Source organism: Aotus nancymaae, unplaced genomic scaffold (assembly GCF_030222135.1).
Source record: "Aotus nancymaae isolate 86718 unplaced genomic scaffold, 86718_ANA_hifiasm-v0.15.2.pri h1tg000057l, whole genome shotgun sequence".
Taxonomy (NCBI): domain Eukaryota; kingdom Metazoa; phylum Chordata; class Mammalia; order Primates; family Aotidae; genus Aotus; species Aotus nancymaae.
In genome coordinates this window covers 52707911-52723967 of record NW_026988471.1, presented here as the reverse complement: position 1 = coordinate 52723967, position 16057 = coordinate 52707911, and the positions used below count along the sequence as shown (strand labels likewise).

The 16057-nt window shown below is 37.6% G+C and overlaps 1 protein-coding gene across 1 annotated transcript in view; it reads left to right on the top strand.

The window, feature by feature from the left end:
• Window positions 1-16057, top strand: part of PSME4 (proteasome activator subunit 4) — a 108835-nt gene that overhangs the window by 71963 nt on the left and 20815 nt on the right. The window contains exons 28-40 of the mRNA XM_021672856.2: window positions 64-273; window positions 1852-1988; window positions 3500-3553; window positions 3867-3996; window positions 4658-4739; window positions 5930-6083; window positions 6590-6659; window positions 7872-7997; window positions 8723-8875; window positions 11793-11897; window positions 13779-13870; window positions 14617-14748; window positions 15120-15328. Of these exons, the coding sequence (XP_021528531.2) occupies window positions 64-273; window positions 1852-1988; window positions 3500-3553; window positions 3867-3996; window positions 4658-4739; window positions 5930-6083; window positions 6590-6659; window positions 7872-7997; window positions 8723-8875; window positions 11793-11897; window positions 13779-13870; window positions 14617-14748; window positions 15120-15328 (1654 nt within the window). The remainder of the gene's footprint in view (window positions 1-63; window positions 274-1851; window positions 1989-3499; window positions 3554-3866; window positions 3997-4657; window positions 4740-5929; window positions 6084-6589; window positions 6660-7871; window positions 7998-8722; window positions 8876-11792; window positions 11898-13778; window positions 13871-14616; window positions 14749-15119; window positions 15329-16057) is intronic.

Below are 16057 nucleotides of genomic sequence, written 5' to 3'. Positions count from 1 at the left end.
CTACACCTACATGATGATGCCTCTTATTTCCCATATAAACTTTTTTTTTTTTTTTCCCTGCAGGGTGCCTTGTATTGTCTCCTTGGAAATCACAGTGGTGTGTGCTTGGCAAACCTCCATGATTGGGACTGTATTGTACAGACTTGGCCAGCGATTGTTTCTTCAGGGCTTAGCCAAGCAATGTCCCTGGAAAAGCCATCAATAGTGAGACTGTTCGATGATCTTGCAGAAAAGATTCATAGGCAGTATGAAACAATTGGCTTGGACTTCACAGTAAGCAAAACCATTCTTTCATTCAAGTTTTAGTGGAAATCCTGCCTTGTTAAAATGCCCTTTATTTTCTTGCCTTTTTCCCAGTAATATTCTTGGCATTTGATTCCAGTGTTTGTTTTTTTTTTAAAGCATTTGTTACCTGTTTGCTTTTTGTACTTTCATTGATCATTATTATAGATAACAGGATAGAGTAGCAAGTCGGAGCGTGGTGGGGAGACAGGTAGGGCTCCACAAAGGGTTATTAATTTGTTGTATTCACCCTTATTTTGTGTGTAACCACAGCTTCATTTTTTCATAGAATTAATTATATTTTAGGAGGTTTACAATGCTAGCCAGAGTCACAAAAGATCAACTACTAAGTTCGTAATTTATAGTGAAGAAAACTAAAATAGAATGATTTGACAAATGAAAGACTAAAGAATATAACTTTCAATAGTGCTCAGGTTGAGAGTTATAGCAGATTTTCTAAGAACTTGCAAATCTGTATTTATACCCCCTCAGAACGTGGGGTGAGTGTATCAGAATCCCTCTCTTGCCTAAAGTGACTATGGTTGACATCCCTCCCCTGTTTTAAAAACCGCTGGTCTAAATATATGCCTTTTTAAATCAAGCACAGGCTTGCTATTTGCGACTGTCATTAGATTCTACTTTTTTTTTTTTTTTTTTTTTTGAGATGGAGTCTCCCTCTGCTGCCCAGGCTGGAGTGCAGTGGCGCAATCTCGGCTCACTGCATCTCTCCTGCCTCAGCCTCCGGAGTAACTGGGACTACAGGTGCGCACCACCACACCCAGCTAATTTTTATATTTTTAGTAGAAATGGGGTTTCACCATATTGGCCAGGCTGATCTCGAACTCCTGACCTTGTGATCCACCCAAAGCGGCCTCCCAACGTGCTGGGATTACAGGCGTGAGCCATCGTGCCTGGCCTATATTTTTTAGAAAGAAAATGTTTAATTGAGATATAATTCACATATCATAAAGATCACCCTTTTAATATATACAGGTTGTATCCACAATAGTATAGTCACAGCGCTGTGTAACCACTCAAATTCCAGAACATTTTTCTTTTTCTTTTTTTCTCATTCTGTCCTCCAAGGCTAGCGTGCAGCGGCATAATCATCCCCTGCCTCCACTTTGCAAGTAACTAGGACTGTATGCACCACCACGCCCAGCTAATTAAAAAATTAAAATTTTTTTTTATACAGACAGGGGTCTTGCTATGTTCCCAGGGCTGGTCTTGAACTCCTGGCCACAAGCAGTCCTCCCACCTTGGCCTCCCAAAGTGCTGGGATTACAGATATGAGCCACCATTTCTGGCCTCCACAATGTTTTCATCACCCCAAAAGAAAACCAGTAACTAATAGCAGTCGCTTGCCATTCTTCAATACCCCAAGCCCCTGGAAACCACTTTCTCGCTCAACAAATTTGCCCATTATTAAATATTTCATATAAATAGAATAATAAAATATGTGGACTTTTGTGTCTGGCCTCTTTCACTTAGCATAACATTTTCCAGGTTCATTGACATAGTATGCATCAGAACTTCATTTTTTTTTCCTGCTTTTTTCTTTTTAACAAGATTCCAAAATCATGTGTTGCAATAGCGGAATTACTTCAGCAGTCAAAAAACCCCTCTATCAAGCAGATATTGCTTAGCCCAGAAAAAATTAAGGAAGGAATTAAACGCCAACAAGAAAAGAATGCTGATGCCGTAAGGTAATTGATGAATGGTGTGCTTCGGTAGATGACATTATAGATAGTAAGTTTTGGGTTTTTTTGAGACAGAGTCTTGCTCTGTCGCCCAGGCTGGAGTACAGTGACACGATCTTGGCTCACTGCAACCTCCACCTCTCAGGTGTAAACGATTCTTGTGTGTCAGCCTCCCAAGTAGTTGAGATTACAGGCATGTACCACCACACCCAGCTAATTTTTGTATTTTTAGTAGAGATGGGGTTTCGCTGCATTGGCCAGGCTGCTCTCAAACTCCTGACCTTGAGTGATCTGCCCACCTTGGCCTCCCAAAATGCTGGGATTACAAGCGTGAGCCAACGTGCCTGGCTGATAGTAAGCTTTTAACATCTCTAAAATATTGATATATACCATAACTGCTTAATGATGTTTACACATTGACTTCTGAAAAAAATATGAAAAAGTTCAGAGATAATTATTACAAAGGTTCCTACTTTTCCTTCTTAAGCTCTGGAGTTATAAAACACCATCTTAAAAATAAGTCCAAATGGAGTGGCTTATGCCTGTTATCGCAGCACTTTGGGAGGCTGAGGTGGGAGGATCGCTCGAGCTCAGGAGTTTGAGACCAGCCTGGGCAATAATGGTGAACCCCTGTCTGTACAAAAAATACAAAAATTAGCCAGGCATGGTGGCATGTGCCTATAGCCCCAGCTACTCTGGAGGTTGAGGTGGGAGGATCACTTGAACCTGGGAGGTAGAGATTACAGTGAGCAGAGATCGTGCCATTGCACTCCAGCCTAAGTAACAGAACTAGACCCTGTCTCAAGTAAACAAAGCATAAAGTTATTTCACTATCATATCTTTTTTTCTAGTGAGTTATCTTTCATTTTTTAAAGGTAGTAATATTTCAGAAACTACATAACTGGTACACATCAGTCATTAAATCCTAAATTCAAGTTTAGCAAATGTATCATTTTATAGTTCTTGTATAAGAGTAATGACTTTTTGGTCAAATTTGGTATCAAGGATTTTAATAATTGTTTTTGGATTCTTGGTACCAAAGCACTTAAATGCTTCAGTGATGACCCTCAAGCAAGGGTCTTCCTAACTTGATTTTGTCTTTGCCTTAAAATTAGTATATGAGTATGCCTATTTGTTGTTTTATGAAATGTCTATATATAATAAACTCTTACAGCCTACCTAATATATTTCAGATACCTGGTGTACTGTGTGTGTGTGTGTGTGTGTGTGTGTGTACCACTGCCAATTAATAGATTACTACTTACAGAGTTACTTGTGCATATCACTCAGGAAAAGTTGAGTTTCCTCTCCCTAGCCCTTCATGAGCTTTTCCCAGCATCTCTGTTCACCTGTTTACTTTCATTCTGGCTTGCTTCTCACCAGGTCCTTTACGGTCAGGTGGTGAGAAATGAGGAAGGAGGGTGAATTTGGCTAGAATTTGAATTTCTGTAATATTTTTTGATGTTCATTTTAGAATTATAGTAGAATAATACCTCACCTGATTTCTTTTTTTTAAGGAACTATGAAAATTTGGTAGATACCTTGCTAGATGGTGTGGAGCAAAGAAACCTGTAAGTGGAAAAGATTTTTATAATTCTCACAGCATTTATCTTAAATACTACAGGTGTTTTCTACATGGAAGGCTATGAATGACTGTGTCACCAAAAAAAAAAAAAAAAATTATACTCTGGTTTGTGTATTTGGCAGCAGATTAAGAGGAGAGGAGATGGAGGGAAAGTTTGAGATTAATGGTAGGAGCAGTGTTCTTCAGTAGACCTTTTTTAATTCTTAAGCAACTTAAAATTATAATGTGTTTCACATACAGTTTTTTTTATTCTCGTGATTTTATGTGTGATATACTTTGTCATTTCTCCCTCTTTTAAGGCCCTGGAAATTTGAACATATAGGCATTGGGCTGCTGTCTCTACTGCTGAGAGATGACCGAGTCTTGCCTCTTCGTGCCATACGGTTTTTTGTTGAGAATCTCAACCATGATGCAATCGTAGTTCGAAAGGTAGGTACCTTGTTTTAGCTACAGTCTTGGATTTAAGAATATGTACGTACTTGAAGTCTTTAAATTCTTCACAAACAATACACACTTGGTTAATAAATATCTTGAAGTATATTGATTTGAGATCTCACCCCATTGGTTTAGAGATGATAATGATTCATCTAACAAATATATAGGGACATGTTTAGTCCCTGTGTTTGAACACTGGGGATATAGCAGGGAATAAGTTTATAGGCTAATGGGAACGATTGAAAAATTAGAAAATTAGGTGTGCAGTGTTTCAGGAGGGGCAAGAAACCTAAGGGTATGGGTTTTTACTCTCCCAAGTGTTAGAGGTGAGGTAGGGGTTGGGGAGATGGCCTAAGCTGATGCATTGGAGAAAGACCTTTACATATACCCTGAGGCTAAGATTTGAAGAATGAGCAGGTATTGGTTTAACAAAGAAAGTGTCACTCTCATGGACCAAGATTGTGGAGTAAGAACTGCAAATATTTCATTCCAAGTCAGATTTAGCACTCATATATGGCTGTACTGCCAGATATCAATAGGTGAGGTGTTTTTTTAAAGAAACAGAATCCAGTTGTGCTTTGAGTAAAGGAGGCAAACACTGAAGTGATTTAAAATTTTTTTATGAATGCGTACCTTTACCTGTTTTCTTTTCTAGATGGCTATCTCAGCTGTTGCCGGTATCCTTAAACAGCTAAAAAGAACCCACAAAAAGCTGACCATTAACCCTTGTGAAATCAGTGAGTACTACCGAAAGCAATTAATAGTGCTTTCCAATAAAACTCAGAAAATTTTCTTGTAATGTATAAATTCTAGTTCTTGACCTCAAATATTGTTCTACAGATATTCACACAGAATATGAAATAAGATTATGAAGGAAACAGTTGACTTAGCAAAAACTAGTGATAAGTATTTACAAAAATAGATTGACTGTTTCTGTCTTCATATTATTTATCTCACCCACTAAACAATTACACTAATTATTTCATCAACTGTATTTCAAAGACTTAAATTCCTGCTATTAGTTTGTTAAATGTTTCTCTCTGGGTTGTGGGATTAGGGGCAAGGTGAATTTTCTTTATACCTTACTGTATTACCAGAATTTTTCAAAAGAATAAAATGTTTCTGGTCTCCAATCCAGGATTAAAACTTTACATTTAATTATATGATGTCTTTATTTTCTTTAATGCAATGTTTAATCCTGGATTGTAGTCTAGAAGAAAATTTTTAAATTTTTTTTCTTTTTTTTTTTTTCCATTTTGTGGAGAGTGGGGTCTCACTATATTGCTCAGGCAGGTCTCATTCCTGGGCTCAAGCTATCCTCCTGCTTCTGCCTCCCTAAGAGCTGGGATTACGGGCATGAGCCTCAGTGCCTGGCCTAAATTTTTTTTTAATATGTAAAAAGTACATTCAGTGGGACAGCTGTCAAAATTTGAGTACAGTCTGTTGATGAAATAATTTTACTGTGTTAATGTAAATTTTTTTGAGAATTATATTTTGGTTATTTGAGATGGTGTCTATAGTTTATTCTCATAGTTTTGATAAGCATGTGTGTGTAGAGAGAGAGAATATCAAACTATGCATGGTACAATGTCAAAATTTGGGGTGCCATGGTGAAAGATATGTGGGAATTCATTGAGCCCTGTAAGTCTGAAGTTATTTCAGATCTAAATAGTTTAAACAAAATTATGTTTCATACTTGATCTTCTCCCCCAAAATAAGTGACTCAACACAATTTAGTAGATAATCCCATCTTCTCTGTTTTGAAATGTGCCCCCAATTTCTCATATTTGTGTGGTCTTGCCTTGAGAAAATTTAATAGTGTTGTATTGTGAAGACAAAGTTACACTGGTACTGTTGATTGAACTTTGAAAATAATTGTTGGGTGAATGTTTTTAAATTCATCAAAATGCGATTGTCCTTTCCTTAGGTGGATATCCTAAACCCACCCAAATTACTGCTGGTGATAGGCCAGATAATCATTGGTTGCATTATGATAGCAAAACCATACCAAGAACTAAAAAAGAATGGGAGTCAAGTTGCTTTGTGGAAAAAACTCATTGGGGATACTACACCTGGCCAAAGTAAGTAGTAACTTAATGCAGACCTTATCATTAAATGCCTTTGATGTAACTGTTTTATCATATTTCGATTCTGGGGGAGGTTCCGAGGCACTTGAAGGTTCTTTTCTCTTTCCCCTTCCCTAGTCCTCTCTTTCTTTTGCTCCTGCCAATGCTGTGCCTCATTCCTGCCTCTTTCCTTGTACTAAAACCCTTAGCCTTTCTGAATCCCATGGTTATATGGCTAAGGAGGTTGTTAATAGCTGCTCTAAATTATATTCCTACCTATTGATAATACATATGCCTAAACCAACCCAGAGAAATACATATTTTTCTCTCTTACTGACTCTATTTGTTATTAGGACACAGTGATCTGATAGATTTTTAAGACCTAGACTGTTATTGCTCTACTAATTTCCCCAACTTAGCATCTAGTTAGAGTTCATTAAAAGTGCCTTCTAATGCTTTTATCCATGAAGCTCTAATATTTTTTTCTATGCGTATTATAAATACGAACTCTTACTATATAGGAATATGGTTGTTTATGCTGGTGTGGAAGAGCAGCCTAAGCTTGGCAGAAGCAGGGAGGATATGACAGAGGTAAGCATTCCATTTCACCATGGTTAAAATGCATCTTATTTTTGGCCACTGATCTATCTCAACCTCACTTCAGTTCTTCTTTTTTTTTTCTTAATACAATTTGTGTTTTTCAGTATAGCACTGCATAAATATTGGTGACTGTGTAATCCTTTCTCCCCAACCCCTTTATACTAGCGCCAGTTGACATAGATCTTGATGGATCTAAGATTGAGTTACCACCCCATCCAGCACTCCCTTGGCTACTGCATTGTGTAGTTTGCTGCTCATTCCTTGTATCAGTTCTGATACAGGCTTTTTGAAGGAAAAGTTAATAACTGATTTTTAGTTTTCTATTGCATATAAATTATGGGTACTCCATAAATACATGTTGGTAGGTTTTGGTTAAAACTTCTTAAACTTCTTTTAATTTACTTCACTTTGAAAGTTGACTTGACTTGGCTGGGAACCATGACGCATGACTGTAATCTCAACACTTTGGAAGTGTGAGACAGGTGGATCACTTGAGCCCAGGCATTTGAGATTATCTTGAGCAACATGGCAAAACCTTGTCTCTACAAGAAATAAAAAAATTAGCTGGGCGTAGTTGTGCATACCTGTATTCCCAGCTACTCGGGAGGCTGAGGTGGGAAAATCACCTCAGCCAAGGAAGTTGAGTCTGCAATGAGCCATGATTGTGCCACTGCACTCCAGCCTGGGTGACAGAGTGAGACCCTGTCTTAAAAGAAAAGAAAAAAGAAAATTGACAAAGGATTTTTAAGTTTATATATTCCTAAAGGTAATGGTGTTGTAACAGTTTCTGATTCTGAACGGGCTACCTTTTAACTTCTGGTGTTTCTTAAATATAGAAATGATTTTTGGGGCTTGATTTATAGTTTTGGGGATTTTAATAAATTGCACACCAAGTGTCACAGTAGCTTTTAGTCTTCATTTCCCAAGCAGAACATTTGTTGATTTTTAATTCACAGTGTGAGAAACAGGATTCAAACTTGAGAATGTGAAGGAAAACTTTTAGCTTATTCTTACTGATTTAGGTTTTTTAGAGGGAGATATTTGGTTTTAGAAATCATTGTAATCTATGAGAACTAAAAATTCATTGAAACAAAAATACAGCCTACATTTGAGTATCAAAATCTTGTAATTTTAACTTTTTCAGAATAATGTTTTTAAGTGGATTTTAAACCCTGAATATTGTTCTTCTTTTTAACTTTATAGGCAGAACAGATTATATTTGATCATTTTTCTGATCCCAAATTTGTTGAACAGTTAATTACTTTTCTATCATTAGAAGACAGAAAAGGAAAAGATAAGTTTAATCCACGACGTTTTTGTCTCTTTAAGGTAAGTGTATTATTTACGTATCCTCTTTGTAATGCTTAGTGACTATTCAGTTTGTAGGTTCATAACTTTTAAATATTTTATTAAAGTCTGTCTTTATCTAAAATGGCACTGGAGTTTACACTGAATATGTACAGAGTTATTTTCTTGTCATTATTGTCAGTCATTATTCCCTCAACAACACATTATAACAAGTATTTACATAACAATACATAATACAATTAGGAAACATTGTAGTAGGTATTGTAAGTACTCATAAGATGATTTAAAATACACAGAAGGGTGTATATAGGTTATATGCAAATACAATACCATTTTATGTAAGGGACTTGAACATTTTAGAATTCTGGGGTGGGATCTTGAAACCAGTTACCCATGTACACCAAGGGATGAATGTATTTATGTTTAATGTTTGTTGTAATTGGCACTAGAAAGAAAAAAAATAACTTTGTGTTTTATGTTTAGTTGCTTTTTTTTTTGAGGTGTGATATTTTAATCAGAAAGATTATTAATGTCTGTTTCAGTGGTTACATTTTAATGTGATGTGTAAAATGACAGTATTCTTAACTATTTAACTTACCGGTATTGTTAAAGCAGTTAGTTCTAAAGGGGAGAGCGCTTAGAGTTTTGAAGCACATTCGTAATGTACAGAATAATTATAGGCATATTATAATTATAATTGAGATCATAGTCATTTGAATACTGAAGAGCTGTCTTTGTTTTTATAGGGTATATTCAGGAATTTTGATGATGCTTTCTTGCCAGTTCTGAAGCCCCATTTAGAACGTTTGGTTGCAGATTCACATGAAAGCACCCAGCGATGTGTTGCAGAAATTATAGCTGGTTTAATCAGAGGTTCTAAGCATTGGACATTTGAAAAGGTGATGTCTTAATATTTGTACAGAACATTTCCTGTTATAGCTATATTATCTATTTTGGTAACAATTCCCAACACATTAGATACTGATAATTAAAATATGAAATGTTCAGTGATATGAAGTAAAATATGCTGATACGTAGACGTTGCTTTTGATTACCGATTACAACCTAATGAGTATTTACCCATATTGGGGGGAAAAAAAAGAATTCCAGTTTGTCTTGAAGAAGAGGAAGATAGATCCTGGAACTCTGGTCCTACATTATTGCACTGTATCACTTCGCTGATGGTACATGTGTGCTTCTCTCTTCATGAAGCCATTCCAGCTTCTCATTAAGTCCTTTCTCTTAGCCTCCTTATCATTTATATTACTTGCCTAGTCTTCTAGATAGTTGGCGTTTGACTCTCCCTTTTAGAATATCCCTCTTTTTAATTGTAAGATTTAGTTTTCATACACCTGCCTTAAGGTTAGTTTGTTAGCAAAATGCACCAGACTAAAAATAACCTGGCCAAATGTCAGTAATACCTGAACAGAAGCTAGACCACTATTTTATCAAAGAGGAAACACAAATAGGGGTTTTGGTCAACTTTTAGGAGGACTGTGAACACTTTTGCTTATAAGAAGCAATTTTATTTTAAAATGTCACGTGTATTCTTGTCATTTATTACATTACTAAAGCCACTCTTGAGTTACCTGTTCTGCAAAACAAATCTCCTTTCCTCGTAACTTCTTTGAGTAAAGCTTTTTTTGGTAAAATCAAAACAGTGCTGCCACTGGAAATTTTGTCTTAAACCCTTCTTACTGATTAATTCTTCTTTTTTCTTTTTTCTTTTTTTTTGTAGACAGAGTCTTACTCTGTCACCCAGTCTGGAGTACAGTGGTGTGATCATGGCTCACTGGAACCTCCACGTCCCCAGTTCAAGCAATGCCTCAGCCACTGAGTAGCTGGGATTACAGGCATGCACCAGCATATCAGGCTAATTTTTGTATTTTTAATACAGGTGGGGTTTCTCCATGTTGGCCAGGCTGATCTCAAACTCCTGGCCTCAAATGATCCGCCTATCTTGGCCTCCCAAAGTGCTGGGATTTCAGGTATGAGCTACTGTGCCTGGCCTTCATTCATTTTTTTTTTTTTTAATTTTCATATTTTTTAGGAACTTAAAAAATTAATAATAGTAACTGTTCATGTTTATGGGGTATATGTAATATTTTGATACATGCACACAATGTAATGATGAAATCAAGGTGTGTCCTTTGTAAAGTACAATCCATGGACCTGCAGCAGGGTTAGCACTTGGGAGCTTGTTAGGTAAGTAAGATTTCAGGCCCACCTGAGATTAATCAGTCTACTTTTTTTTGTGTGTGTGTGTTTTTTTTTAATTATAAAGACGAGGTTTCACCATGTTGGTCAGGCTGGTGTTGAACTCCCGACCTCAGGTGATCCGCCCGCCTTGGCCTCCAAAGTGCTTGGATTACAGGCGTGAGCCACCATGCCTGGCCTAATCAGTCTACATTTTATCAAGACCTCAAGGTAATTTGTATGCTCATTAACCTATAAGAAAATCTGTGTGTATAAATGCAGTCTCTGTACAACTGTACATGTTTTTAAGGGCTGTTTATCCAAGACTTGGAATTTGAAGATACGTCTCAGGCTAATTACTAAATTAAGTTAAAATACCATTGCCTCTTTTAAGATTTAATCAAATGATCTTGATAAACATGGAGAACTTGATTGAGGTTTTGTTTCAGCCTAGTGTACTATTATACAAGATTTTTAAGAATATCGGTCATATGAGAAATTTTTGTTTTGTTTTTTTGAGACGGAGTCTCGCTCTGTTGACCAGGCTGGAGTGCAATGGGATGATCTCAGCTCACTGCAACCTCTGCCTCCCGGGTTCAAGCAATTCTCCTGCCTCAGCCTCCCAAGGGATTACAGGCATGCGCCGACACACCCAGCTAATTTTTGTATTTTTAGTAGAGACAGGGTTTCGCCATGTTGGCCAGGCTGGTCTCAAACTCCTGATCTCAAGGGATCCCTCTGCCTCGCCCTCCCAAAGTGCTGGGATTACAGGCATGAGCCACTGCACGCAGTCAAGATATTTTTTTAAAGAGCCATATAAAGTATTTACTCTTCTCTGAATATTTTTTTGGGGGAAAAAATTCACCTATACTTGGATGTGTGTGAGGATAAGGAAGTAAGGTACTTCCCTGGATTATTTGGGTGCTTTAAAAAATAATTAGGGCCAAGCATGCTGGTTCATGCTATAATTCCAGCACTTTGGGAGTCCAAGGTGAGAAGATTGCTTGAGGGTAGGAGTTCAAGACGAGCCCGTCTTTTTTTAAGTGGGAGTCTCATACTGTAGCCCCGACTGGAATGCAATGGAGCAATCTCGGCTCTGCAACCTCCGCCTCCCAAGTTCACGTGATTCTCTTGCCTCAGCCTCCCAAGTTGCTGGGATTACAGGCACACACACTACCACACTTGGCTAATTTTTTATATTTTTAGTAGGGACAGGGTTTCACTGTGTTGGCCAGACTGGTCTCGAACTCCTGACCTCGTGATCCGCCCACCTTGGCCTCCCAAAGTGCTGGCATTACAGGTGTGAGCCACCATTCCTGACCAGAAGATCCTATCTTTACAAAAAATTTTTTAAAAAATTACGGGGCATAGTGGCACACACTTATGGTCCATGCTACTTGGAAGGCTGAAGCGAGTGGATCACTTGAACTCAGAAGCTTAAGGCTGCATTGAGGTATGATTGTGCCACTGTACTCTAGTCTGGGCAATAGAGTAAATGATGTAGGGGTGTGTGTGTGTGTGTGTGTGTGTGTGTGTGTACATTTCCAGGTAAAGAAAGATATTTGAAGAAAAATGTTCTGAGTGTCATTAACTCTTACCCATATATTTTGTTTTGAGTAGGTGGAGAAGCTTTGGGAGCTTCTGTGCCCTCTGCTTAGAACAGCACTGTCCAACATTACTGTAGAAACTTACAATGACTGGGGAGCTTGTATAGCAACGTCCTGTGTAAGTTCTCCAGCATCTTTCTTTGTCTAACTCATCTATTCAAACTGTTTGATACTGTCTCTCAGAGTGTGTGAAATCTCATAACACTTCTTCAGTCTTTTTTGGTTTTGTTTTTTAATTTTTTATTTCCATGAGATTAGAGACTTGGTTTTTTGTTTGTTTGTTTTTTGTTTTTTTGACGGAATTTCACTCTTGTTGCCTAGGCTGGAGTGCAATGGTGCAATCTTTGCTCCCTGCAACCTCTGCCTCCCAGGTTCTAACGATTCTCCTGCTTCAGCCTCCCAAGTAGCTGGGATTACAGGTGACAACCACCACACCTGGATAATTTTTGTATTTGTAGTAGAGGCAGGGTTTCACCACGTTGGTCAGGCTGGTCTTGAACTCCCGACCTCAGGTGATCCCACCTGCCTTGGCCTCCTAAAGTGCTAGGATTACAGGCATGAGCCACCTCGTCTGGCCTAGAGACTATTATTCTAAGTGAGGTAACTCACTTCTTGAATCTTGAAAGTTTGTTCATACTTTTGTCATCTTATGTAATTGGAGATGGTTCTATTTAGCCTTTCATATAAGTCTTGAGAGATAACTCTTAAGTGATTATTGTGTATTCTCTGCTGTGGTAATGCATTTTAAAATTAAGTGACAATCATGTATTTGGAAATGTAACTTACATATAGTAAAAGCCACATAATACAAGTTTATAGATTTTTTTTTTTTTTCTTGAGACAGAGTCTTACTCTGTCACCCAGACTGTAGTGCAGTGGTGCCATCTCAGCTCACTGCAACCTCTGCCTTCTGGGTTCAAGAGATTCTCCTGCCTCAGCCTCCCAAGTAGCTCGAACTACACGTGCGTGCAACCGTGCCCAGCTAATTTTTTGTGTTTTTCATAGAGACGGGGTTTTACTGTGTTAGCCAGGATGGTCTCAATCCCCTGACCTCATGATCCATCCACCTCAGCCTCCCTAAGTGTTAGCATTACAGGCGTGAGCCACTGCACCTGGCCTAGATATTATTTTTTTATACCAGATACATCCATAGCTTGTGTACTTTGACTGAAGATAATCCATTTAGCTGTCAACAGTTTTCTCACTGTTAACTTGAGCTGTGATAATTATATTTGAATTTGAGTCACCTATCAGTTTTCGTTTGATTTTCTTCTTCTATACTGCCAGCCTTCCATATCCATGAGTTCCACATCTGTGGTTTCAACCAACCTGAGATGGAGAATATTTGCGGGGGACTGGGGAGAAGGATGGTTGTGTCTTCAGTGAACATGCACAGACCTTTTTTTCTTGTCATTATTCCATAACCAATACAGTATAACAACTATTTGCATTGTGTTAGTATTACAAATATTTTAGAGAAGACTTAGTGTACAGGAAGGATGTGCACAGGTTATTGTAAATACTACACCATCAGACTTGAACATTGTGGATTTTGGTATCCTGAGGGAGTTCTGGAACCAATCCACCACAAATACCAAGGGGTGACTATACTTACATATGTTTTTAGTATTTCTAAAATACTTGAATATGGCCGGGTGCAGTAGCTCTCACCTTTAATTGCAGCACTTTGGGAGGCTGAGGCAAGAAGATGGCTTGGGGCCAGGAGTTGGAGACCAGCCTGGGCAACATAGGGAGACTCTGTCTCTACAAAAAAAACCAAAAAAGTAGCCAGGTGTAGTGGCACATGCCTGTCATCCCAGCTACTTGAGAGGGTGAGGCTGGTGGATTACTTGAGCTTGGGAGGTAATCACGCTACTTCACTCCAGCCTGGGCAACAGAGTTAGATCCATTCTCAAAAATAAAATTAAATAACTGAATATGATTTATTTACAGAATTGTAGATCCCCTGTTTAATTGTTACTTCATATTTTAAACATAGGAAAGCAGAGATCCCCGTAAACTTCATTGGCTTTTTGAACTGCTGTTGGAATCACCATTGAGTGGAGAAGGAGGATCCTTTGTAGATGCGTGGTAAATTTTTTTAAAAATCTGTGAGGTTAACACAAAAAATCTATGAGGTATACAGCAGTTTGTGTTAACTGGTGTATAAACGGAAATGAATGGTCTATACTTGTAAAGTCTAGATGAAATAATTACTTTGTTCTGGAAGGTGATGTGATCTGGTTCCATACAACATATGATACTTAGTAAGAGTTATTTATCAGTTGGATAAGTAAGTAAGATGTAGGGAACCTGAGCAACTTAAACACAAATTACAGTCAGCATTCTTTGCTGTCATATCTTTTATTGGAATTGCCTTTTGTACCATAACAATATTAAATTCATCATATCTTATTTTTCATTTTTTCCTGCTTAAAAGATACAAAGAGAAAGTAATCATTTTAAGGAAAAACTGCCTTGGTTGGGGCATATGGTGTTGTAGAAAGTTAGACAATAGAAATATGGATAATTTCATTAAAAAGAAGAAGTACTTAATTAGTGAGAAAACTTGAATTCTGATGCTTAAAGATTACTCCCTGAATATTCTTAAGTCAGTATTTCAGTTGTCTAGTAGTGGAGATGAAATGTGAATACAGAGAAAATAATGTAGGAAAAATAGAATCTTCATAAAGAGGCTATTTTGAATTGTAGATATTGCATTATTTATTAGGTGAAAAAATGAAAAGGTTTTAAGTGAAATACAGATATTGTCTATCCATATTGCCAATAAAGGCAGAAAGGGCCTCCAATATAATGCTACTATGCTTTAATTTTAGTCGACTTTATGTACTACAAGGTGGCCTTGCCCAGCAAGAATGGAGGGTGCCTGAACTATTGCACAGACTACTGAAGTACTTGGAACCCAAACTCACCCAGGTTTACAAAAATGTCAGAGAAAGAATAGGAAGGTAGGTACTGTTTTCTCTCTGGTATACCTCTCGAATTCTTCTTTTTTTTTAATTGTAATTGTAATAGCTAATAATACATGCTGATTATGTTGTCATTGGGTTTCACGGTGTCTTCTTCAAATTGTTTGCTATTGTGTCATGGGAAACAAGATGAAACACTCTGAATATAAGCTAGGACAGCAGTGTGCTCAGAAGCCAGAGATGAGCAGTCATAATACCTCAGTTTATAAGGCTTCTTTTACACACAGGCATAATCTAAGACCCACTGCAGGAATTGTCTTGGGATGCTCTACTTTGACTGGGTCATAACTTTTGGTCCTCATTTTTATTTATAATGTGGCACCTTTTCCTATTATTATTTTATTTTGCAGTGTGCTGACCTACATATTCATGATAGATGTTTCTTTGCCAAATACCGCGCCAACCACGTCACCTCATGTCCCTGAGTTTACTGCTCGAATTCTGGAGAAATTGAAACCTCTCATGGATGTGGATGAAGAAATTCAGAACCATGTTATGGAGGAAAATGGAATCGGTGAAGAAGATGAACGAACTCAGGGCATTAAACTCTTGAAAACCAGTGAGTGGGTAAAAGTAGTAGAAACTCAATTGAAAACATCTATGTGATTACCCTGTGGAGTTTTTCCGCCACTTTTTTTTTTTGTGGTAAAATAGACATAATGAAAAATGTACTATTTTAACCATTTTTAAATGTGCATTTCAGTGGCATTACATACATTCACACCCTTGTGCAACCATCACCACCATTTTTCTCCAGAATCCTTTTCATCATTGAAAACTGAAAGTCTGTACCCTTTAACAACACTCTTCATTTTCCCCTCCCCACATCCTTTGCAACCACTGTCTACTTTATGTCTCTGAATTTGCCCATTCTAGGTAGCTCACATAAGTTGGATCATAAATCTTTTTGTCTCTGGCTTATTTCATGTTACATAGTATTTTCAAGTTGAATGAATGAATTTCTCATTCATGTTATATCATTCATCTGTTACACATTCATCTGTTTGATGGACATTAGGGTTGTTTCCACATTTGGCTATTGTAACTAATGGTGCTCTGAACATTGATGTTTGTATAAGTACCTGTTTTTAAGTTCCTGCTTTCAGTTCTTTAGGTTATGTACCTAGAAGTAGAGTTGTCAGACCATGTGGTATTTCTGTGCTTACGTTTTTGAAGAGCGGCCAGACTCTTCCACAGTAGCTGCACCATTTTACATTCCAGTCAGCAAATGCACAAGGGTTCTGTGTTCTCACCACTTGTGTTCTGTTTCTTCATTTGTTTGCTTGCT